The sequence below is a fragment of the Cydia fagiglandana genome, chromosome 7 (assembly GCF_963556715.1).
Source record: "Cydia fagiglandana chromosome 7, ilCydFagi1.1, whole genome shotgun sequence".
Lineage (NCBI taxonomy): Eukaryota > Metazoa > Arthropoda > Insecta > Lepidoptera > Tortricidae > Cydia > Cydia fagiglandana.
Window position 1 is genome coordinate 4,503,227 of NC_085938.1, and position 27,981 is coordinate 4,531,207.

At 37.5% G+C, this 27,981-nt stretch overlaps 1 protein-coding gene across 1 annotated transcript in view; it reads left to right on the forward strand.

Annotated features, from left to right (window-relative positions):
- LOC134665745 (uncharacterized) overlaps positions 1-27,981 on the forward strand; it is a 286,311-nt gene that overhangs the window by 210,959 nt on the left and 47,371 nt on the right. The window contains exons 6-7 of the mRNA XM_063522719.1: positions 858-974; positions 2,132-2,306. Of these exons, the coding sequence (XP_063378789.1) occupies positions 858-974; positions 2,132-2,306 (292 nt within the window). The remainder of the gene's footprint in view (positions 1-857; positions 975-2,131; positions 2,307-27,981) is intronic.

Genomic DNA, 27,981 nt, shown 5'->3' on the forward strand with positions numbered 1-27,981 from the left:
ATACTAAAAAGTACGGAACCCTCGGTGGGCGAGTCCGACTCGCACTTGCCCGGTCTTTTTTCCTTTCTTATATTTTTCTTTTATAAGAACCTTCTCCTGACAATAACAAACACAACACAAAAAGAATCACCGAAATTGGTCCAGCCGTTCGTTCACGCGTGATGCCGTGACCAAAGGAAATAGGGATTTATTTTTATATCGGGTGGAACAGAACAAAGAACTTTAATGCAAATATTTAGGTAAGAAAAATAGTCATCAATGGTCAAAAAATGTAATAATTGCAATGGGCTTTCTTTGGTCCAGGTACTAATGTATTTTATTAAGTACTTACTTATTTCCTTACTGCTATGGCGCACACACCCCGAAGTGGATCTTGACCGCCGACACCAAAGAGCGCCATGCTACTCTGTCCAAAGCCGTTTCTGTCCAGTCAACGGCGCCGAGTTCGCTAAGGTTTAGTTTTAGGTTCTAGGTATAAAATACCTAGAACCTAAAATTAACCTTATTAATAAGCTTTTATTTAGTTTCACCTGACCGTTGTCTGTAATCAAATCTTGTAAGTTAAATTTGATCCACTTCCCAGGTTCCGATTGAGCTGAAATTTTGCATACATACGTAAGTCGGGTGACAATACAATATTATGGTATCATCGAGCTGATCTGATGATGGAGACCAGAGGTGGCCATAGGAACTCTGTGATAAAACAACGAAACCTAATTGTGTTTGGGGTTTTTAAAAAGGTCTCGATGAATATTAATTGCACGTGGAAAGAAAAGTACAGTCAGCGATAAAAGCTTGTACCAAAAATGACATTTTTGCCAAAAACTTCTTAATTAAATACATTTGTTTGTCCGCAGGAAGGTGAATTGCTCCCAAGCCAAGACACAGTGGTATTGCCGACGCCGAGACAGCCTGATCTGTCCCTAGACGAGGACGCCACGGACCCGATACCCACGAGAATCACGTCCAACAAGGTGATAAAATTCGCCACAGAATAATTTGATAGACCGACCGCTTAAATGCCGTACGCCTGCCGCCCGCACCTTCCCCGCCGCCCTTAGTCGTCCTACCCTGTCGCCCCCGTACCGCGCAGGCGAGGACTCATTTAAGAGGTCGGTCTATAGTACCCAAAGATTCCCAAGCCTGACACAGTGGTATTGCCGACGCCGAGACAGCCTGATCTGTCCCTAGACGAGGACGCCACGGACCCGATACCCACGAGAATCACGTCCAACAAGGTGATATATGTTCGCCACAGAATTAGCAAGAAACAGACTATCCTCAATTAAATGCAAACATGCATGATCTCCTTTATGTTATTAGTAATTTTATGCACGTTAATAATACATAGGGCAGAGTGGCGCTCTCTTGTGTCAGAGGTCAAAATCCTTTTTGGGTCATTGAGCCAGTGATGTAGGTATGTAATAATACAAAATGATATAGGTACATATTTTATCGTGAACAGTACAGAAGATACCCACTCTCTCCTATTGCTGAAGCACTCAAATTCTTCGTATGTGTTTTAAGTGAAACTGTGTATTGTGTGTAATTATTGTAGAAGATATAATGCGCAGCGCGTCATGCATAGCTGTCGGGCACGCTGAACTAAGTTATTACTTTGTCTTCGAAATATTTAAGATACCTACAGTGCAACGCTAACTACTCTCTTGCGTCTTATATTTGACATTTGAATTCCCTCATTATATAAACATTGAGGACGCATAGCTACATGTTGACTAATTACGGAATTTTGATACCTAAATATTTTGAAATAAAAAGTAGGTACTCGTACTTTGCCGTAGGCCAGGGTTTCTTAAACTTTTTGCTTTCACGGACCATTTTCACAATTAAACAATTCCACGGACCCCGGTTAAAAATAATCTAGATCTCGTCAAGTTTACTACCAGTTTTCCTAACGCCTAAGTACGTTTACAGTAGGTAACTGACCTACTGTGGACCCGTGATAAACATGCTACGGATCCCTAAGTGTTCCATGGACCCCACTTTAAGAAACCCTGCCAAAAGGGACGTAGTTATGATCTGATTGACCTTAGGTAGAGAGTAAAATGAAGTGAATAATTAGTTATTTTGTGGTAATGAAAACATTTTTTATTCAACAATTTTTCTCCAGGTGGCATCAGTAAGCCAGCTGTCCTTCATGGTGCGTCCAGACAGCTTCGAGCGCGGCCAGCTGCGTCTGACATGCATCTCATCTGTGCACTCGGTGTACAGCGAGCGAGCAGAACTAGTCATCAACGAGGAGCGACCGCAGATCGCTTCGGTGCTGGGCACTAGAGACCGAGCAGGTAGGAGTGTAGTATAATACCAGTCTATAAAGCAATACAGTCATTCGAAGAAGCCGTCTAGACAGGGCAATCTTGCGGGGTGCGAGAAGTGGGTCGCGCACGACATTGTTAGTAGCTTGGTTCTACTTACAAGCCTAGCCTGTCTTATTTGAAATGTGCAGTTTTTTGGGCAGTTGTGTAAAAGTCTGTGACAACCCTACTGTGCTCTTGTACGGTGTCGGCATTTACGCAAACATCGCGTGGGTCCACTGTTACTTTTTACACTGTAATACTATTCCTTTGTTGGTAGCTCGGTACTACCTACTTACAAGGCTAGCCTGTCTTACATGAAATGTGCAGTTTTTTGGGCAGTTGTGTAAAAGTCTGTGACAACCCTACTGTGTTATTGTGCGGTGTCGGCATTTACGCAAATATCGCGTCGGTCCACTGTTACTTTTTACACTGTGATAATACTTTTCCTTTGTTGGTAGCTCGGTACTACCTACTTACAGGGCTAGCCTGTCTTATTTGAAATGTGCAGCTTTTGGGGCAGTTGTGTAAAAGTTCGTGACAACCCTATTGTGTTCTTGTGTGGTGTCGGCATTTACGCAAATATCAAAGGAGTCTGTCCACTGTTAATTTTTACACTGCCAGAGATGTGAGAGGATACGTTTGTTGAGAACCAATAGAATCACTCCATACCGCGTGCAGTGATTCTATTGGGTCATAAAAACTCATCCCTCGCAACGCACCCTCGCTCATCTATGGTCGAAACACAGCATAAATAGGACTACATTAAATACCGTAAAATGGGGTGAGTTGGGTGAAATTTGACTTTCAAACCTCGATAAAATTTTATTTTTACATGTGAAAACTGAATGGTGTATATAATAAGTGGTTCGGACGTTTGTATTTCATATTAGGTAGTTCCATTTCATAACTTTGACGATAAAGAGGAAAACCCACCTCACCCCGTAGTGCCTCGTATTTGGGGTGAGAGGGTTTTTGGAAGATTGTTGGATTTGTAGCAGTAGCCTTAAAATTTCTTCTCACCCCCCTCTCAAACCTTCTCTCCCCATTCATAACCCACCTCTCCCCGCGAAACCTACTCACCCCGTTTTATGGTACTAGAATAAAATTAAATTACTTACATGTCTACTTATATAAACAGTATAAAAGGTAAAAAATGATTAACATAAGCAGTAGGTACCCATGAATTGTTTTGTCTTCTCAGAAAAATAGATATCCATGTTTTCAAAACGACGAATAAATTAAAGCCAGCATAAACATTTCCGCGAATCTTCGTATGCGTAAATGGAACGCACAAATCCTAGCTACAAAATCACGTTCGGAAACCTTACTGAAACGGTGTAAACTCGGAATGCTGCGCCAGCCCCTAAATCCTGAACGGGCAGTCAATGTAGGGATTTCTGCCGAAGTGGCCGGGCATTTGCAATAAAACATCGATATTGCACAACCCATGGCGTGGCTAAAGGTGACTGTTCACGTATGCACTTAGGCAATGGACAACGTTCGTAATTTGTATATTTCACACTATGTTGTCGTTGCTTCACTTATACTCGTAACTTATAGTACTACCTGCACATAGCTATCACACGCATACGCACGCATGTAGTAGCTAGTTGTAGCTTTACTTTCATAAATGAGATTGCCATTCTATTTGTTTCTGAATCCCACATTTAATTTTTGCACGCATAAGGAACAACTTTACTGTAAGCGCATCGTTGCTCCGGCGATAGCTTCAGGCAACTATTTATCTTATGAACCAACCTAAAAGGTTGCTCGCGCGAAATTTAAAACATAATAAAACATTATGAGCCTATTAAGAACAAGGGAAATGTTATAAACGCGTGTGTCACTTGTTTTGTGTTGAAACCTCAATAGTATATATTATATGTTATTTCTCTCCGGCCAGTCTGCCACGTGGTCTGACAGCCTTGTCCGATATATCGGGGTTAACCAGTTAAACCTGGATTTACCATGGTTACCAGTACAATTTGACACTAGGTTAACAGTTTAACCGCTTAGGCCCACATGCACCATCCCACTAACACGAGGTTAAGCGGTTAAACTGTCAAATTGGCCAATTGTCAAATTGTACTGGTAACCATGGTAACTCCAGGTTTAAGCAGTAAGCCCCGGGTTAGTGAAACGGTGCAAGTGGCGCTTAATGGGTTAGTCGGATGGTGCAAGTGGACCCTCGTAATATGACCAACGAACCACAAGGAATTCTAAAAATCCACTCAGTTCGACCATCGAACCACGATGAATTCTAAAATTGCACCTAGTTCAAACATGAAACAACTGAGAGATAGCCTTAAATCGCTACTGCACCGCAACCACACAAATAGACCTGCTTGAATGCTCTGCGCAGCTATCAGTCAAATATTTGCCGCCGGCGGCTGTTTCGCTGTTTGTTCTGTATATAGTGTATGTCCCAGCAGCGGAGGTAATATTTAGTGTATGACGATATTGACGATACATCGTGTTGACTTGGCGATTCTATCAAACATGCGACTGTGGGATAGACATTTTGTCAACCCATACGAAAATAGATGAATGTACACACAACAATTCCCAAATATTTTTTTTTTTTACTTTTGGCCATTTTATGAGTTGTTATTTGGAGGTCTGAGCGATGCGAGTACCGTAAAACGGGGTGAGTTGGCTCGAAATCCAAGTTCAAACCTGGATAAAAGTTTATTTTTATATGTGGCACATTTATTTATATACAAAAAAAGTGTTCCGGAGGTATGAATTTTAGTTTGTCAATGATAGTTTGTTGCTTCATTGCATAGTTTCAATGAAAAATTCATAATATGTAGTAGGCAAAGCCAGATCACCCCGTAGTTGGGGTTATAAGGCCTAGCAATGGGGTGAGATGGAAAAATTGCTAGGGTTGACACTTTCGGATCAAGACAATAGCTCGACTTGTCAAGAGATTTTTTTATTAATGTAGCAAAATCATGTGTTATTTATGCTCCTACTTAAACCGGTTTAATGTTTTCTGTAAGTAGTGATCCTGATTTTTATGACGTATAAATAGTTTTTCAGATCAATTTATAAAAATATATTTTGATCTATATGGAATTAGTAAGGTGAATCCCATCAAAAACATTAATATTAAATTAATGACCTGCATGACACACTATGACACGTCGACAGACAGAAAGACAGAAACGTCTATCGCCGTAGTGTCACAAAAGTGTGCAAACACATGACTAGCATGACACTGCGTTGTCAGAAGGGACGTCTTTCGACGTAGTGTCGTATTTAGGTATGCAAATGCATGATCAGCACAGCACATTGCACATTGACATTTAATCATGGTCAATTTATTTAATTCCTCCGCTACTTCAATATATTTTTTAATAATATTTACCATTTTATCATAATGTAAGACACTTTTGACTACTTATGTAAATCGCCGATGGTCAGGCCGAATATCCGGTATCCGGCCAAACAACTATCCGTTGCATCTCTAATCAAAACTTTATCAGATTTAAAACTTAGAATTGGCCTCCTGATTACAAGTCAACACGTCCGACATGTCTCGACACGTGTCCAAGAGCCGCCGGGACGTGTCTACACGCGTGTAATCAACCGCATATTGTCTCATTTCACGGTTTACCCGCATAATTATGGCACGACCAGTCAGCATCAATAGTAGACTACCGTAGAATATTTTTCCAAATAGATTCTACAATCTGTATATTTCACGTTTAATAACTGATATACTAGTAGTCGCTGCTCTATTTTATTTCTTTCTACATATACCTTAATGGATAACCTTCTAACCATCGACACCTTAGGCTGGTAAAGAAAATGCACGTATACTTAGGGGTCATCCATTAATTACGTCACACCAATTTCTAGGTTTTTTTACCCCCCCCCCCCTTGTCACACTTGGTCACATTTGGCAAACCCCTCCCCCCCTAGTGTGACGTCACATTTTTTCTACGAAATCGCCAAATCGAATTAAGTAAGTACCTAAGTATTATTAATATTTTATCAAAATATTTTTGACGATATAAATATTAGTAATTTTATAACCCAAAACTGCTTAGGAAAGAAAATTAAACGATTAAAAACTATTTTCGTTTTAAAAACTTGTTATTTAAATGTACAGCGAACTAAATAATTTAAATAAATTTTCGGTTACTGATGAAGTTAAAGTGACGTCACAAAGTTTGTGTCTCCCCCCTCCCCCATGTCACAATATGTCACATTTTCTTGACCCCCTCCCTCCCCCTAAACGTGTGACGTAATTAATGGATGACCCCTTAGGTCTAGTAAAAATTTCGTGGTTTTCGAGATACTGCCCAACTCGAACTTTAAGATACGTCAATTAATTGATCTAGAAACGATATGGATTAGATATGTCAGAGTTTACTGTGACGTTTCTTCAAACAAAAATATTGACATATCTAATCCATATCGTTTCTAGATCTATTAATTGACGTATCTTATAGGTAGCTCGAATCGGGCAGATAATCGAACCTTTTTTAGGGTTCCGTACCCAAAGGGTAAAACGGGACCCTATTACTAAGACTTCGCTGTCCGTCCGTCCGTCCGTCTGTCACCAGGCTGTATCTCTCGAACCGTGATAGCTAGATAGTTGAAATTTTCACAGATGATGTATTTTTGTTGCCGCTATAACAACAAATACTAAAAACAGAATAAAATAAAGATTTAAATGGGGCTCCCATACAACAAACGTGATTTTTGACCAAAGTTAAGCAACGTCGGGAGTGGTCGGTACTTGGATGGGTGACCGTTTTTTTTTGCTTTTTTTTGTTTTTTTTGCATTATGGTACGGAACCCTTCGTGCGCGAGTCCGACTCGCACTTGCCCGGTTTTTTCTTTTACGTGTCACGCACGCGTCGATACATATTTTGACTGGCCGCTAATCATTGCCATGATAGACATATTCACCGAAAACTTCAATATTATTTGCTTGGTTACCGAGATGCAGTCCCATTTCAACTGAAAGTTCCGAGGCGAATTGCAGCGCAAGTCGTTTGCGGCAAATATTTGAATTGTAGAGTGGAATTGGTTCGCTTTCTGCGTATTCTGTGAGTGTTTACAACGAGAAATAAAAATTCCCCGCTGTGGTTCTAAACACCCCATTGAGTTGGTACACGGGTACCTACTATTAGGTACGAGACACCTACATATACGGCTCGATTCAGGAAATGAATAAGAGATGCACAATATGAATATATATAGAATATATATATAGATATGAAATAGTAAAGATATGTGACGTTCCACGGCAAAAGGTACCTTTTGGCGGCTGGCGCCGCGATTCGGGAAATTGATTAGAGATTCACTAGATATGAAATAGTAAAGTTATGTGATGTTCCACGACAAAAGGTACCTTATGGCGGCTGGCGCTTACGTCGCATAGCGCCGCAATAATAGTGGAGCGACGTTAATAATCGTAAGCGCCAACCGCCATAAGGTACCTTTATCCGTGGGACGTCACATATCTTTAATATATATTATCATTCACGGTTAATCTCTAATTCACTTTCCGAATCGTGCCGATAAAGTCCTTGACTTACTTGTGTTTTTAAATAGATATAAGTACTTACACTTAAATATGCAATATGTGTGAATGTTTAGTATTTATAAATATGTATATATTATATATATCGTTGTCTAAGTACCCACAACACAAGCTTTATTGAGCTTACTGTGGGACTTAGTCAATTTGTGCAATAATGTCCTATAATATTTATTTATTAAATAAATAAAAAATCCTCGAATAGAATACCAAAATCGGCCCAAACACACCGCGCCTTAAGCTCGATTCATTTATATAATGTTTGTGCCATTTCAAAGGAAAAGCAATATTTAATGAAGTTAAGGTGCAAACAAAGTGCAAAACGGCAAAGTTTCGAAGTTGGACCTCGGATTTGCGATTTAAATGTAGTTGAGCACCTTTACTCGAGTTTATCTGTCTGCTTCATTCTATACATACTTTATGTTAATACAAGCAATGTTTGTATAGGAAAAGGCTCTATTTCTATGGCATCTAAAATAGGAGTATATATTTAAAAAAAAAAATATATAACAAAACGCGTCTATTACGACAGATATGACCGCGCTAGCTCTACCATCAGTTGGCAGAGTATTTTTCACTTACTTTCAGTGAATAAACGTGCCGTGAGTCACGTTTTACGTTTCTTTACGGTCTTATGTACCTAACTTCACTCCACTCCAAACGATGCTGTCCCTTTCTAAGTATACTAAAAAACAGAGCAAGAGTTATATCGGAGTTTTATACAGCGCCTCTAGGATTCACCTAAAGAACTAAATAACAAAATTGACACATTTTCTCACGTCTACGTAATTTACTATCTATGCATCTCGCTCTCGCATATTAGTGCAAGTGAGATGCACAGAAAGTAATGTTACATATACTGATGGTAGCCGTGAATATGGAGGGTAGAGGTAAGGAGAATCCTTTAAGACTTTATGAGAAAACTCCTTTATGGGAGAATATTTGCAAAAACTGGGCACGCTGTCAGCTATTATAATTTTTCTAAATCTCTCCAGAATAGCGAAAAAAAGAAAACCCATAAACCTAGTTTTTCATTGTATCAATACCGTACTAAAAATCATGGAGAATGGAAGATACTCGTATTTATATACAAGTGGAAAAACGTTTTCTCTTTTTGTATGGACGATTACGTAGTATACTTCCCTCTTAAGGTTTTTGACGGACACTTTTTCATTATTAATTACATGGAGATTGTATTCCTTACCTCTACCATCCACTAAGAGCATTTAGAAGGGAGATGTCATCGCTGTCATTTTCTTTACAAAACAGTCTGCCGATTTTTGCGGGGGAGGGGACGTCAAATGTATTGCTATTTCTACATGATTTGTACGTAACGTACAAATAGCCATGTCGGTCCATACAAAAGTTTGCACAATTAGCCCCATGCGTGATTTTATTTTAATTTTTCAAATCATTATTTACATCGTTTGAACACCGGAAAATATAAAAATTCTTTTATAAAGTTTCCCATTATTTTATAAAAAAATATTTAAAATGTTGAAAAATTTTGAGCGGTTGAAACGCTCATAATTTTTGGCGCGAATTCTTGATGACGCGATGACGTCACGCGTTGGATCGTGAACTAACTGACGTTTGTTATTATTTACTGTTCTATGAAACTTATGCAAGCAACTCCGCTCTTTCTGTGTTTATTCGTTGTATTGTTGTTAATAACATGGAAAAACCTAAAAAAACATTTTATACTTCTAATAGGTATTATTATAGTACCAATGTGTAGAAACACTACCATGAATGCACCCGAGAAAACATTTTTTGACGTGCCAAGAGATGCGAAAGTACGCAAACGATGGTGTAAACTTATGAAAAGAGGAAAACTAAACCCCAAAACTACTTTTCATTGTTGTAAAATTACAACAATGTTGATACATACATGGTCATAAAACGTTACTCGTCCTTTGCGTTTTCAAAGTAAAATATACATACACAGTTTATAGGTTATTTATTATGGTAACTATACATTTGATATCACTTTGAGCTTTACACACACACATAGTAAAATTCATTATATTATTATATTTACCTTTCAGCTTTCTTTCCTTTCATCTCAGCGGAAACGAAATTTTTATTGTTGGCGAAATATGCAGACATCATGAAAGCATCTACATATGTGTTGTAGATTGTCCGATTGCGCTTTGACAAACCCGCTGTCCGTCATCGTCTCGGTGGCGTCGTTTTATTTGATAAATACTTATATTTTCTATTTCACTTAAATTTCCACCGCTTTGTTGTTTGGATATTTTGCATTGATAAAATTGAAAAAGCGCGCTTTGAGTATCCCGTGCGCATGACAATGACAAATTAGATTACAGCACTAACCGTTCAGATACTTACAAAGTTTCATGGTTATAAAAAATATAAATAAAAGATATCTTTATTATTCATGTATTCAGAAATATCACATGCAGTGTATTGGATCTAATATGGGGTCACATGCTTAATGCGTAAATAAAATGACACTAAACTCAACGAGTGACGTCACGTGACGTTTCGACCAATGGCGTTGCGTTTCGTTCACTAGCTTTTCGCGGGCAAATTTTTGTACTTTTTATTTATTATTTTAAACAATTCAATGATAATTTAATAACGGAAATGCATTTGTAACATGATATAATAGTAACAATCATCCGAATAAAAAATATTTGAATGAAATTTAAACTTCATGCATGAAGCCAATTGTGCAAGTTTTTCGGCAGCGGGGTAAGTAATAATGTCAACAAAAAAATAAAGAGGATACCTACGAGACTACTACGACTATGATATTTGATTTATTCGGTTGTCAATATAAAACAAACGTAGGTGTTCCTTCTTCTCGTATGAGACGCCATTACTATGTAGTTTTGCTTGAGATTAATAAACATTACCTATATGGTGTTAAAACAAGCTTTTCTTTCCTGCTTCGAACCCTAATCCTAAATCCTAACAGTAAGCACTCAATGGCCACTCCAGTTATTAAATGCTCTAAGACCAATTTTGTCACTTTGTTACTGACTCAACCTTCATTCTACAATTTTTTAAAGATTTGACGTTGCCATAGTTACGAAAATAATAAACACATCAATGTTAGTAAACAATGTATAAATTAAAATATATTGTATTCAAGACAAAAATTGCAAAATATGATAATTACGTAAACATCATTAATAATCGAGTTAAAATTATGACTTTGCGTGTTAAAAAATAGGAAGCAAAGTAGGGTAAGTGCGTCAGTTTTCCGTCCGGTGTCAGTTTCCGTCCACTTGACGGATTGGTAAATAACACATTTGATTTATAATTTGCTACTTGCGAAATATAATTTTTATGTGGATAGTTAAATTGTTTAGATATTAAGGGTGCAATAAGTCCAAATTTGTGCAGCAATGAAGTATTATACTCAAATTTCGTCAAGTGGACGGAAACTGACACCGGACGAAAACCAGCACAATGACCCTATACGGCGCGATTATACAGGCTACTTTTGACTACATATTTATTAAGTTTGATGAAAATACACACACATGAGAAGAAATTTTAAAATATTAAAATAGGTAGGTATTATAATGGTCCGCTTCAGTCCGCACCGCCTACTGCTAAGTAACATTATCTAATAGAGTGTGCGGAAAGAGAAGAGTCGTGAAATTTAGGGGAGCCCATACATTATACCTACGACTCTTCTCTTTCCGCACAGACCCTACGTATGACCTTAGTAGCGATCTTAATTTTATAGTACCTATTATGATCTCGAGTATATTTCAGTGCCAAGCGCCCCATTTCCAATACAAAATGAACCCACGCAGCGGGTTTTTGGCAATAAATGTGTTTAAATCTTATCTAAATTTTCAGATTCTGAACCACCAGCAAAAGTTTTTGAAGAAAGTTTTATATTTCCTGTTACCAAGTTGACATGAAAAACGATTACCTAGGTACAAACACAATAATTTGAACAACGGAAAATAAAATAATACTTAGTAAAGAAAAATAAATAAACTCACAGAACACTTGTATGTTTTATTTTATTTAAGATAATAATGCTTAATAAAATACGTCGCAATTCTTGTGTAAATATTATAATAGGTCTTGCGGTATGTTCTTACTATGTGTTATGTGCACCCAGCAACAAAAACAGCAACATGTCTATGTACTGCTCCTTGTATTGAGCCTTAATTCTTAATACATATGTAACTTCTACATGCATACGCATGCATACATGATGCAATCCGGGTTTTCATGGAAATGTTGTTTTCAATCAGCTTCTTGCCTAAAACCAAAAACTGCTCGTAAGCAATGTGATTTTCGCAAATGTAGCAGTAGAAATAGGAAAATATGATGTCAAGTATAACTCATTACCTTTGTACTAAATCAGCCTTTTATCGAACTATTCCTTGATTTATCCCTTAAAGTTTTGCTTGAAGTTCACATACTGTTATAAATTTATACATATTACGTTGAAAATTGCATTAATATTCGTGAAAAATCTGCGTATTTGTTATGTTTACAAGTTGACAGAAATGTCACGTTGGAAACGCACGTATTTTTCCATAACATCTGTCACGTTTACTCGCGTAAAGTATTTACGCAGAATAATTCTGGCTCAGTTTTCATTATATAATTAGAAAGAGAGCGTTTTAGGTGTGAAGTTAGGCAAGTATGGAAAACTCGCGTCAAAACGTTTGTAACTCATGGTACAAATTGAAATTTTTAGTTCTTTACGTGACCGGTAGAGGCACTGTACAAATACTCCATACATTTTCCTTAACTTTCTCACTATCGACTGTCATTCACGGAACTCATAGTAGAGCTATAGGTGGCGCAAGCGCGAGAAGGCGTCTGTTCCGTTACGGTACGCGGCAACTACTGCTAGACACCAAAATTGGCGTGGGCCGCATGTACTTGTAGAGACGCGACGAAATCGCGGAGCGAGCCACGCCTGATTAAGGCGGAAATAAAGTTAAAATTAGTAAATTTTTGTGTTACGAGTAGATTAAAAGAAATACTTGTAAATATTATTTAAATTCAACTGAAATGTATATAAAGCTTGAACACGCCAAAACGTGGGCACACATTTTTGCTTATAAATTTTGTAAAGAGTGGTTAAATTTTATTTCTTTACTTAAATTAAAATCGCTATAGTATGAGGAACATATGATACCACAATAGTTGTCAATTGTATGATTCGTTTTCATGATAACGAGCTTTAAACAATAACGGAGCGAAATCACTTTGCACCAATAGCATTGGAAAAGTCGATTAGGCTAAGGAAACTTGTGAAAATGTTAATATATCGAGGATCGATTAGTTTTTGTGTTTTTGAAATGTTGCGGAGACGTCAATGAATGGAAAGACAACCAGAAAGCAGAAAAACACGAGATACAAATGAGAAAAAAAAAGAAACTAGGAACATACAGCGTTCTTACATAAAGACCGAAACCTAATTTTTCTTATGTTACAAAAAACGGACAAATATCTCAAATTTATGTACAAAAAGAGAAGTCAAGTTAGATTAAGAGCTAGCAAGAGCTTATCTGCTCCCAAAATAGTGGTGCTAAATGAAATTTGTATGCAAAATGTAGGATATTAAAACGTTTGATCATTTTTAACGTATTTGAGCGTGTTAGGTGTTAGACGATGGTTCTATAGAAATACATACTTCAAGCAATACACAAAATAAAAAGTTTGACTTCTATGAGTTGCTAATACATTCCCGAAGATTGCAAGATAAAAATAATGCTAAGTATCCCCATTATTTATGGTTGAGCCAGCTACTTGTGATTGCATCAAGCGATGCCGTTAATTGATTCGCATAAGGGACATTGACTATAGAAATATATGCAAGAAACATTTGCGAAAATGACCTAAACCTATTTTAAAGAAGCCACAGCTCACAGTTACTATTTTGGTAGCATTCATCGTGTTATCATTACACTATAACAGTGACGAAAGGGTATTAACATGATGGACATGCTGACAATGCCAAAAGGGTACTTTTGGGGGGATGGTAATAAATGAAGGCGGATGGCAATGGACTGGGCCCATATCAATGAATATTTGAAAAAGACACCTGTTAAAGTTATATTATCAACTTATCCGCAAATAACTCTGGCTTGGACTACTTAAACATACAGTAATCATGTCGTGCAAAGTGCCTGTGTCCTGGTCATCACGAAGTCTGTGACATGTCAAATCCTGAGGCTGAAATGATAGTCTAGTATATTAGCATGATAAACTATAATATTTTCAATTATATTCAATATATATTTCGCTCCATTAGACCTTTATTTTCTATTTATTTGTAATTTTATGTGCCCACGTTTTGGCGTGTTCAAGCTTTAAAAGACCAACATTTAACATAAGTAACCTTCCAAGAACTCATTAATAAAGAAAAACGCTTTCATTGAGCGGAAACGTCTGAGTTTATAACAATGATCGAATTCCGGAAAACAGAAATTCGTAGAACCTAATAACACATTCAATTACATATACAATGAACATAACCAAGCAGAAAATATATGTAAGTAAATTTTATGATACTCAGAAAATTCTGTATTACTGCATAAATGATTGTAACAAACAATTTTGTAGGTATCAGATCTTGGAACATAGCCTTAACACATTCACTGCCCCCAACGCACATGTGCGTTCAGCGTCATACAAGTTTGTTCCTAGGCCACGCCCCCTGGCAGTGAATGCGTTAAGTAGAGACCAGCTAGCTAAGTATTGATTAAGCTCTTGAGTGATTCCGTATTGAGAAACTGTGTATTTAAAACAAACTAAAATATTACCTATCTTTAATAGTGAAAACTGTTTACTTAGTGTTCAGTACACTGTACAGTCGACGTCAAAGATATGTTTACATTTTTCGCCTTATTACAAACGAGTAAGGTGCAAAAGTGTAAACATGTCTTGTCGACTGTACCTACTAAAACTTTTGAAATTAGTATTATTCGTTCTTCATCGTATTTATTTCGATAAAAAAAGTAAATTTACGTGTCCACTAAGTTACTGCTTCAGAATTGGTATTTAGTCTTATAATATTATACTGATACACAGTATTTATATACCTACGTTTTTTTTCACATTAGAAAAGGGCAAATGCTTTGGCGATCATAATATTATCCATTCCTTTCGAAGAAATATTCCCTTAATTCTTATAAAAAAACATTAATCGGGAGTTGAAAATAATACTAACTCACTATGTCACCACTTGCACATCCAAGCGTGGCAATAAAATGTATTAAAATCTATAAGAAGGCCATGCAATGCCATGCTTAGGTAATGACGTGCCTTTTTTGGATACTTTCATACCTAAATATTTTTAAGGGAATCGAAATTTTCCATTTCTCTAATTAAAGTTTTCCTTGTTTCCTGTGTTTTTTTTTATTATCGTAGAACTTTTTTGAAATTTTCCGCAACTCGAACATTGTATTTAGTAATGCCACAAAATAATCAAATTTACTTTTTTACGCTCGACGATTCTAGCATCAGCGTGGAGCGGATCGCCAGAAACGTTTTTTTCTGAAATAACATGTCATATTTTGGAGTAATAGATCTGGTCCAAGACAACGGGCCAGGGGTGCAAAGGCCTTTGATGATTTATTAAACTACTGTTGACAGTGGAATGGCCACATTGTATTAATACATCTTAAATGTAATAAACCTGTCAGCAACATTGTCAGCTATCTTGAATGGACCTATGTTAGTTTATGGCTTGAAGGCTAATGTTAGCTTGATATTTGGGGACTGTCTGACGGCAATCGATATTAGTCTATATAACTTTAAGATACGTCCAATATTACGGCTAGATACGATATGGATTAGATATGTCAATGTCAAATGTAATGTTTCTTCAAACAAAAACCTCATATTTGACACTGACATATCTAATCCATAATATTTGACGTATCTTAAAGTTCGAATAGGGCAGTCTGTATTAATAAAGCTTGGAAGATCTATGAGAACTTTTCGCCAATGATATTAGGTACACACCCTTATAAATAGAGACGTGACACCAAAATCGAACTAAAAAACCGGGCAAGTGCGAGTCGGACTCGCGCACGAAGGGTTCCGTACCATAAAGCAAAAAAAACGGAAAAAAATGCAAAAAGAAAACGGTCACCCATCCAAGTACTGACCACGCCCGACGTTGCTTAACTTTGGTCAAAAATCACGTTTGCTGTATGGGAGCCCCACTTAAATCTTTATTTTATTCTGTTTTTAGTATTTGTTGTTATAGCGGCAATAGAAATACATCATCTGTGAAAATTTCAACTGTCTAGCTATCACGGTTCGTGAGATACAGCCTGGTGACAGACAGACGGACAGACGGACGGACAGCGAAGTAATAGGGTCCCGTTTTACCCTTTGGGTACGGAACCCTAAAAAACTAAAACAAAACTATCAGAAGAAAACTGATTTATCGATTATTTGAATCCGTTTTTAGTTTATTATCCACCAATTTTTGTAAATCGTCCGACAATCGATTATGTTCAGTTTTTCACTACGAAAATTTAATAAATTCAGTGTTCTCATACTACGAGTAAAAATTACTAACTGAAACTGGTTTCTCAATGGCTGTTACGACCTTACGACTATTGTTTACCTACACGTGGTAGGGCCAGGGCCAGGGCCAGGCCCTGCCAGGGCAGTATAATTGTGAATTGTAATAAAAAGTGTGTCAAAAATTCAGACAGCAACATCGATTTTTATTTTCATTATATATCGCTCTTGCCCAAAAACTTAAAAGTCTCAAAAGAAAATTTTGGTGCTTCTTCTTTGAAATAGCTTTGGCTCTTGACTGTAGGTTGAAAACATCAAACCAAGAATTAATCACTCTTGCCTAAAAACTTAAAAGTCTCAAAGGAAAATTTTGGTGCTTCTTCTTTGGAATTTGGTAATATTTTTGGTTTGATGAAGAGTTACTCAAGCTAAAACCGTTTATTAAGAGCGTGCAATATCTCTTGCCAAGACTTTTTTTATTGCGGAATAATTAATATCTTAACTTAAGTAACTAAAACTAGCTTTAAAAATGTGTAAACATAAAACTAAACAATTTTTATTCTCCTTTGAAAAATGATGATAGTTTTAACTCAAGGCATATTTGTTGGACTAAGCAATTTATTATTTTCTCTAAGCAACCGTGCGCAAGAGTTTTTCGTTTTGAATTAAGATATATTTTTTATCTGTGTACGGTAGCAATACTGTCGGCAGTAATATCGCGATGCAATACTGGTGTAGTCTGAATCCAAACGGTACCTTTCTTACCGAATATATACTTATTTACAAACCAGCACCACCAGCCAGACCACCTGCGGCAATACAATATAATTACTCAAATGGTGTGCTCACATGCCCGCAATGTTCGCGAACTTTTAGTAACAAGATCGGCTACGTCAGCCACTTGCGAGCCCACCAGAGACAGCAACGGAGTTGATAGCAGTCGCCGTGGCCGAATCGGCCGTGGAGTTAGTAGTATAATATAGTATTTACAAAGTTTCCAAACGGCTAATTTAAGTAAGTACGTTGAATTCACCTTGCGAGACTTCATTAAAATTGTTTGTTTGATACAAGTATATGGTCCGGTTATGTAGTAGAAATCTTGAATAGCATCTAAGTTAGTAGCCGCATGGATGCAGTAACTTCACATCAAACTATTGCGAACAGTTGAAAACAATTTAATTAATCTTACCCCCTTTACTACCCCTATAGAACTTGACTTGCATTCGGCGGAGTCTGTAGACTACCCCCTCTAGACATTATTAATTATAAATATAAATTTAAACCCATTTTAATTTAACAAATTTTAAGTGAGTTTTCGCAATATTGAACATTCTAAACTAAATGTATACAAGAGGCATTTTCGTATTAAAGTCGAAAAGGTATATTGTAGGTCAAAATATATTTTGGCAAATGAACATTTATTCTTTGAAGAAGCTTCTTTATATTTTTTCACCATCGTGGCTCCTCGATTGGATATACGAAACGTATTGAAACAAATAAAATTCAAAAGTAAGCCAATTGGATGAACAATTTATACTAATTATAGTATTAGTAAGTTAATACTTACTAATATAATAAATGCGAATGTAACTTTGTCGGTTTGTCAAAGTTTTTGATTCCGTTCATGCTAATTTGGCATCCACGTGACAATACGAGAGCGGGGCGTAAAATTGGGATTCGAATTAAGTATATAATTCGATTCCCAATTTTACGCGAATAAGTAAGCAATCTATTTTTTTTTACGTTCAACAAATAACCGCTCTTCGTGAATATTTGTTTTAATAGCCTATAGTGTGTCCCACTGCTGAGCAAAGGCCTCCCCTGTCTTTCGCCACTCGTCACCGCTTTGTGCATGCTCCTGCCAGTCGCCACAGAATGAGTTCAGGTCGTTTCGCCATCTCATTTTTGGTCTGCCTCTGCCTTAAACTGCCTTAAAACTACTTAGAAGCAAAGCCACAAATATTCACATACACCCTAAGCTATTTTATGCTTTAACGATTTGTTTCAAATTAGAACTCAACTTGTGATGGTCATAATTTAGTGCACACTATTTGAGGATATCCAAAGTGTGGTGAAATGACCGCGAGCTATCTTCTATGCTTAATCTTATGGACAAGTGATCTGAGGCGTGGCTATTAAGTTTGATACGTATACGGAACTCTGAACATAATTAGAGTGTGAGCAACCCACATAAGATCAAATCGGCAACTATAATATATCTCAATTTAAGCCCGAGGGAAATCGGCAAAATTTAACAGTGTAGATATCCTCGTGCCGTTGCTATTCATAGAATCCGAGGTCTGCTTGGCAACCTAACCCCAAGAATTGGAGTAAGGAGTATTCCGTATACTTATCGAACAAAAGAGTATTCTTGTGTTTAAATCAGGTGCCAGTGTGCTCTAGTTTTTTGTTTACAAAATAGTATATATTTTTTAATTTTAATAAATAATTATTTAATGAAAATATATAGTAGATTTACGTTTATTAGGATTTCTCATCCGCCATTTTATATTGCTGTTTATAAGTTTTGTATTATACATTTTATCATTATCACGGTTACCTAATAAGCTTCGCGCTTGTTGGCGACTGAGTGACACGCGGCCTCCTTCGAACATGTTGTTTGCGAAACCATTTAATTTGTGTTTGACAGTCAGTCTGCCTGTCACCGCCTATCTATTAAGATCTCGTTTTTCTGTCTTAAATAAATTATTTATAATATTTGTATAATATCTAATTTGTATAGTGCTAAAAGATATGATTGAGTGCAAAGTGTCCGAAAACGACGTCGAGGATAGGGCGAAGTGGAAGCAAATAACACGGAAAGCTGACCCCATCACCATGTGGGATATATAGCTCGGAAGAGAGAGAGAGAGAGAGAGAGAGAGAGAAAGAGAGAGAGTATAATATCTGCGTGTTTGCATTATATCACCAATTCAATCATACAGTCCATTTCATTAGCTATCAGCGCTTAAGATGCATCGTTGATGTGATCCCTTCAGAATCTTTTTAAGCATTTACACTAAATAGGTATTCGATCTTTTTTTACTTTCTACATTGTACCAGCACACCTAGCCTCTCTGCCCGATTCGAACTTTAAGATACGTCAATTAATAAATCTAGAAACGATATGGATTTAGATATGTCAGTGTCAAAAGGTACGTTTTTGTTTGAAGAAACATCACTTTTGACACTGACATATCTAATCCATATCGTTTCTAGATCTATTAATTGACGTATCTTAAAGTTCGAATCGTGATGCCGTCTATCTAACGGGGTTTGTACGGGCGGCCAGAGGGGTTACCGCGAAAACCGAAATTCGCAAATTGCGGGGATCTTTCTCTGTTACTCTAATGAAGGCGTAATTAGAGTGACATAGAAAAATGCCCGCAATTTGCGAACTTCGATGTTCGCGGTTATAGGTCAGGTTTTGCGATTCATAATTAAACGTGAAAGTCCGAAATTTTCATAGATTGGCTATGTGCTACAATATATTTGACTGGACCAAGCTCCGCTCAACACAAAAGCCTTCTAAATTGTTTTCCGATCTAACACAGCTCAGCATTATGGCCTGCTATTGAAAACAAAACCGCATATTTACGATGTACGCAGATCGCGGGTCGCGTTTTAACTTGAAAAAATTCAACTTGATTTGATATTGATTCACACAAAAAAAGCTAGAAACAAGGAATATTATTTGTTTCAAGATCTTTTCGAACTTCGGTATAAGGGAACTAGAAAATATCTTCATGCTCGAATGAAATAATAATTATGTCTTATATAGATTTTGGGCCAAAAACTACTTTGAATGAAGTAATTTATTTATTTTATTTATTTAATCCAAACAAAAAATACAGTGTAATTATTGCAATATATTATTAGATATATTATTATTGGATATTATTAGTGTAATAAATTCATTATCAAACAAAAAACGTTAGTTTTGATTCAATATGTACCTTATCTTGGGACAAGTAGTAAAATTATTGTCTTTGGACTTTCAATCTTGAATTTTAAGAATTTAATATTATTGACCCGTAAGTGAGATTATCTTTAAGGTATATAATAAAATGGACAGGATACAAAGGAGTGATCCTAGCGTAGTATTCTACAAGAGAAAAAGCTTTATGCTTATAATGGTTAATTTATTAGCTTTGGGAATTGGACTCTAATTGATCGACATAAGGTCGAGATTTCAATGGCTTAAGTTTATCTATATCGCTAGTCGAAAGCCATGGCATTATTCAGCAGCTATCTCAATGGCTCGCTGGACCAGCGGTACGACGACGAGACTTGAATGCAAGAGGTCGTGCGTTCGATCCCCGTCCGGGTTGTGTCTTTTTCTATTTATTTATTTTGAAGTTGCTATTCCATTCTGCAGTTTAGATTGATGAGTTTAAAATAACAACCATCTCGGGTCGGAGGCGCATTCCCGCTCATCTCTTGGATGTGTTCACACCGATGTAAAGACTGCGATGTCATGTGTTAAGTTTACCCTCCAAAATGGAGATGAAATTACAATGGTATAAATGACATGCAAATTCGAGCATAAGTGAAATGTAAAACCTGTGTAATTAATAGACATTTTGCAATTTGTTAGTGTTTTATACGGCGAAGGGGTAAGTGCTAAGATTAAGCTAAAAACAGAATCTGTAATTAAGCACTATAGGCATTACAGTAAAATTAAATTAGTGCAATTGTTTTAGCCTCAGGACATGCCCTTCAAGTTCCGGGTTACAATTTGGACCGAGGACTAGTTATTCCGAGTTCACTTTACGTAGCTAGCCGGTGGCAACTGGATAGGCAGGGTTCCAGAAATCATCTAGAAAATCCCTCCTGGCGCCTAACAAAACTTAGATTAAGATAATTAGACCTAAGTTTTTCATCAGTTAATTTGTATCTTCTCAGTATAACATTAGTTTTTAATTAAATTTATACAAACGTAAATAGTTGGTTGTCATTCTTACCTCTAGAGCCCGTAACAAATAGCGCCCAACATAAAAACAAGATACGGGTTGAGGTTACGTTATTGTTCGATATTGTGTTCTTATCATAGTGCTTAAAAGGTTATTTCTAATTGTATTTTAGAAATTTTGTTTTGGGTTGCAAATAACATACGTGAATAAGTTTAAAAATAGTTTTGTAAGTTATTGAACGTTTATATGTAAGTATATATGTATTATAATTTATAAGAGCATAGTGCGTAGTGTTGTAAAACTCGTAGTGCGGTAACGCTTCTGTTTTTTTTTATCGATATTTTTTTTCCTTGTTTTTCTGATTAGACAATAAGGACGAGTTGTAGTTTGTGGAAATAAATAACTTTAAGATATTTAGTGAATATGGATCCGAACTTTTTACTAAAAGATGAGCTGGAATTCGAACTTGCGTGCCGTGGGGTTACCATTAAAAGTACTGTACCGGTATTGAAGAAGCTTCTTAAAGAACTCATATTAGGTGATACGTCGGGGGTATCCGGGTCAGGTAATAAGACGGTGTTAGGGGTCAGTGACAAAGTGACCGCCGAATTACAGACATGTGCATCGAAGTTAACAGTTTTGAGCAATTATATAACAGAAGTCATAGGGAAGCCTGACCGAAATTTATTTAAAAGGTTGGTGTCCAGATTATATCATGTCATTAACAGGTTAAGTCTCGTGTCGTCTGGTTCAGAAGCTGAAAATGCGAGGCAGGCAGAATTAACACAAAAAGCATACTCCCTCTTAAGTAAGTTGGAGGAACAGGATGATTTGTCAGAAAATGAAGACTTAACGGAAGAGGACAAGAAAGTGCTGCAGGAGACATTAGGAGAAGTAGGGCAGCAGATAATAGCAAAGTTAGAGAGCGAAAAGGGAGGTACATCTAAGCCAAAGGAGGCAGGCCCAGCTAAACAGGCGGAAGATGAGGCACGGGTTAATAGAAGTACAGATATTAGAGTAGGTCAGTTGGGGAAGGCGGGGAGTAGCAGAGATAGACTCATACGAACATCTACCCTCGATGAAGACTTTTCTACACGTAAGCTTGTGCCAATCGCAAAATGGGGAATAAAGTTTTCAGGGAGCAATACCTCGAGTGTAAACGCCTTTATTGAGCGGGTCAGTGAACTTAAGGAAGCAAGAAATGCGTCTGATGAGGATTTGTGGAGGTGTGCGATAGATTTCTTTGAGGGTGACGCGTTGATATGGTATAGGGCCAACAAGGAGTATGCCACTAGTTGGGAAGAGTTGGTGATCCTTCTCAAACGCACATTTCAGCCACCGTTTTATCAAGAGGAGTTGCTGACGGAAATTAAAGCGAGAACTCAGGGTAGGGATGAATCGGTGGTGATTTACATTTCAATTATGCAAAATATGTTTAACAGACTACCTACAAAGATCACGGAAAAAGAAAAAATCATGATAATACTACGTAACATTCAACCCTACTACCAGCGAGCGGTTTGTAGAGATGATTTTTCGTCGCTTATGGATTTATTTAATGTATTGCGGGTGGTAGAGCGAACCAAGATACATTGCGACAATTTTAAGGAACCTCAGGCACCTAAAAACTTGCTTGAACCAGACTTAGCTTATAAACTACCACAGGTAGCTTCTGGGGCTACGGAAGTCAGTGAGCTGATTCATATGTCAAAAACAAAGGTGGAACCGGTGGCTCAACGGAGGTGCTGGAACTGCCGTGAGGCTGGACATTTGTTCAGAGATTGCACTATACCAAGACAACGCTTGTTTTGTTATCGTTGCGGGCGTTTCGGTACTTCCTCGAAAGATTGCAAATGCACAAAGGGAAACGCTCCGGGGGAAGTTTCAAAACCTGCCCAGTAAACTTACCCCATGATAAAGATAAAGAGTGGCAGGATTGGTTGTTGGTAATAAGGAATTTTTTTTCGCAGGGAGATAGGGAACTGTGTCCGGTGTTAGTCAACAAGGAAAATGATAATAGGACCTATGTATACGTAGATGTTATGCAGGTGCAGTTGATTGGCATGCTAGATTGCGGGGCAAGTCGGACAGTAGTTAATGAGACATATGCAGAAATTTTAAGTTCCCTAGGATTGAGGCCCATTAAAGTTAACAGTGTGCAGGCTTCCACAGCGGGAGGAGAAAATCACGATATCACCCAGATATTCCATGTTCCATGCAAGTTTGATAACCAGTACAAAGTCATCCCGATTTTAGTCATGCCAACTTTAAAACAAAATCTGATATTAGGTAGAGATTTTTTTATTCAATTTGGAATTGCAATAAAGTTTAGAAGCGAACTTATGTTAGATCAAACTGCAATAGACTCTTTCACACTAAGGGATAGTGCGGTGATTTCCAGAGAATGCTTAGAAGCACATCAGCAAGCACAATTAGCGGATATTATAGAAGAGATGAAAAGAACAATTGGGACAGGTAATCTTGGAAGAACGGATATGTTAAATCACACAATAGATACAGGGGAGGTAAAGCCGATCCACCAAAAGCAGTACAATTTTTCTCCAGTGATAAAAAAAGAAATCGAGAGAGAATTGGATGACATGCTTTCTAAAGATGTGGTTGAGCCCTCGGTGAGTGCATGGTGCTCGCCTGTACTCATAGTTAAAAAACCCAACGGGGAGAACAGGTTGTGCTTAGATAGCAGGCAATTAAATAAGGTAACAAAGAGGGACACATATCCACTGCCACGAGTGACTAATATCCTAGATAGCCTTCGAAATGCGAAGTATCTGAGTACTATTGATTTGAAGTCAGCTTTCTGGCAAATACCCCTGTCAGAAGGTAGTAAAGAGAAAACGGCGTTTGCGATAGCCGGCAGAGGCCTATTTCAATTCAAAGTGATGCCATTTGGCCTGGTGAATGCTTCTCAGACCCAGCAACGACTAATGGATATTCTTTTTTGCTCTAATGAAGATAAGGTGTGGTCTTACTTGGATGACATAGTGATATGCTCAGCAGATTTTGAGGAACATTTGACTTTGTTGAAGAAGGTAATGAACACTTTACAAAGGGCCAAGTTAACAATTAATGTTGAAAAATGTCAATTTGCTCGGTCTAGTTTACGATTTCTAGGCTATGTCATAGACAAGGAGGGGTTAAGGACAGATCCTGAGAAGGTATCGGCGATATTGAACTTCCAAAGACCTAAGACCTTTAGAGAACTAAAGCGTTTTATTGGGCTAGCGAGTTGGTACAGGCGCTTTGTACAAAATTTTTCAACGATAGCAGCGCCACTTCACGACTTAACAAAAGGCAATAAGAAAAAGCTCCTAGACTGGAATAAAGAGGCCGAAGCAGCATTTATCAGGTTGAAAACCTTACTTACGACAACGCCAGTAATGACATGCCCAGACTATTCTAAACCATTTATTATACAGTGTGACGCCTCAAACACGGGCGTAGGAGCGGTATTGTGTCAAAAGGAGGGCGATGTAGAGCAACCAGTGGCGTATTTGAGCAGGAAACTTACGGACCAAGAATGTCGGTATTCTACGTCTGAAAGGGAGTTGCTGAGTGTGGTGTATGCGGTCGAGAAATTTAGGCCATATATCGACGGTACACATTTTACGGTCATAACAGATCATAGTGCTTTGCAGTGGTTGCACAAAATGAAGGACCCTCACGGTAGACTAGCCCGATGGGCGATGAAGCTTCAACAGTTTAGTTTCGACATCATTCACAAACCAGGTAAAAGTCACACAGTACCAGACGCGTTATCAAGATCCAAGGTAATTTCTGAAATAAATAATATAGAAATACTAGATCATCATAAAGATCAATGGTATAGAGATAAGGTGAAACAGGTTAGTGACAAAACGGAAGCATCAGATTGGAAGGTGTCTGGGGGGCGATTATTTAAGAAAATGAGCTTGAAGTTGTACCCAAAGTCAAGTGCTTGGAAATTAGTGGTGCCAGAAGTCTTACGGAAAGAAGTATTTAACGAATGTCACGACAAGCCCACTGCAGGTCATCTGGGAGTTCGTAAAACATATTTTAAAATTAAACAGAAATATTTCTGGCCGAATATGTTACAAGACGTTAAAACATATGTAAGTAACTGTGAGACATGCGCAAAATATAAAGTGTCTCAACAGGTTCCCTATGGTCTAATGGGCCAGCATAGAGACGCTACAGGACCTTGGCAAATAGTGTCATTAGATCTGATGGGACCATTTCCAAAAAGTAAGAAATGTAACACGATGCTATTGGTTATTACGTGTTGGTTCAGTAAATTTACACTTCTTTTCCCTTTGAGAACCGGAAAGGTTGAAAAAATATGTGACATCCTGGAGGAACAATTCCTGTTATTTGGAGCACCCCAAGCCTTAATCTGTGATAATGGTAAGCAATTTGTTTCTCATTTATTTAAGGATCTGGCGGTTAAATATAATTCGAAGATATGGTACACTCCGAACTATCATCCTCAAGCGAATCCCACAGAACGCGTAAATAGAGTAATAGGGACTATGATAGCATCATATACTACGGCAAAAAAGCACAACGAGTGGGATGTACATTTACAGGAATTTGGTAATGCCATTAGGACGGCTAGGCATGAAACTACGACATATACACCATCTTACCTATTCTATGGTCGCGAAACGGCAGTTCCTAACCCACACCCGGTCGACTTTGGAAATGAACTAGATGCAGAGAATATGTCGCCACATCCAGATGTAACGAATTACATACATGAACTGGAACACAGGCGCAAGGTATTCGCCGCGGTGCGGGAACGCTTAAAAAAGGCACATGAAAGCAGTACAGGATATTACAACAAAACTAGAAGGCAGTGTGACTTTCATGTGGGAGATGTGGTATTACGTAGGACAAAATTTTTGTCAAACGCTCAAAAAAAGTTCAAGGCGAAATTAGCTCCCAAATTTGAAAAGGCCGTTATTACAGCAAAATTATCAGAAAACGTTTATCGTCTTAATAATGCATATGGCAAAGATATTGGAGTATGGCATGCAAAAGACTTGAAGATGTAAAAAAAAAAGAGGTTTTTTTTTAAAGAGGGAGAGGGCATATATAATGGTTAATTTATTAGCTTTGGGAATTGGACTCTAATTGATCGACATAAGGTCGAGATTTCAATGGCTTAAGTTTATCTATATCGCTAGTCGAAAGCCATGGCATTATTCAGCAGCTATCTCAATGGCTCGCTGGACCAGCGGTACGACGACGAGACTTGAATGCAAGAGGTCGTGCGTTCGATCCCCGTCCGGGTTGTGTCTTTTTCTATTTATTTATTTTGAAGTTGCTATTCCATTCTGCAGTTTAGATTGATGAGTTTAAAATAACAACCATCTCGGGTCGGAGGCGCATTCCCGCTCATCTCTTGGATGTGTTCACACCGATGTAAAGACTGCGATGTCATGTGTTAAGTTTACCCTCCAAAATGGAGATGAAATTACAATGGTATAAATGACATGCAAATTCGAGCATAAGTGAAATGTAAAACCTGTGTAATTAATAGACATTTTGCAATTTGTTAGTGTTTTATACGGCGAAGGGGTAAGTGCTAAGATTAAGCTAAAAACAGAATCTGTAATTAAGCACTATAGGCATTACAGTAAAATTAAATTAGTGCAATTGTTTTAGCCTCAGGACATGCCCTTCAAGTTCCGGGTTACAATTTGGACCGAGGACTAGTTATTCCGAGTTCACTTTACGTAGCTAGCCGGTGGCAACTGGATAGGCAGGGTTCCAGAAATCATCTAGAAAATCCCTCCTGGCGCCTAACAAAACTTAGATTAAGATAATTAGACCTAAGTTTTTCATCAGTTAATTTGTATCTTCTCAGTATAACATTAGTTTTTAATTAAATTTATACAAACGTAAATAGTTGGTTGTCATTCTTACCTCTAGAGCCCGTAACATGCTAACACAATAATAGCTCTATACCGGGTGTGGCCTGTAATATGAGCAAAAAATTAAACAGTAAGCTGTACTCCTTATACTGACCAACATTTGTTCAGCAACTTTTAAAATAACTTGTGGTTCCATTTTTAATACACTTTAAAGTTTATTCTAAGACGCAATGTATTGCCAATTTTGTTATGTTTAAGGCGTGACAAGCAACGTCAATCACAATGATATGGCGTGCCGATGGTGTCCATTGAAAATAATATTTATTTTGTATGAAAAATAGGGAGTCTAAATACTTCATAATTTTTAAAAGTTGTAGAACAAAAGTGTCGCCGTTTGAGGAGTACAATCTATGTTTTAATTATTTGCTCGTGTTACAGGCCACACCCGGTATAAAAATTTTCCTCTCAATATAGCGCTCAGCGCCAATATCTGACCCCACCAATAAAGGGTCTAAAATAAAGCTCTTATCAATATTGCTTTAAAAAAGGGGGCTTTTTCTTCATTAACGCTATTAGGCTAATGATTCCCTCGAAACGATTTTAATCACGAAACAAAGCGTTATAATAAACATTTTCTTCCCTCCCATTTTCCTGGTCTGTGCGTGCGATTCCATTGGTTACACGAGTGTGGGCGAGTCGAGTTCTTGAAGTAACCATTGTACGTAGATTAGACCAAGAGGGAGCGAGTGGCTACATCGTAGCGTCTCGCTCTCACAAGAAAAGTCTGCAGTGATTTTGAATATTTTGATAGCCTACGCAGTGAAAGCTAC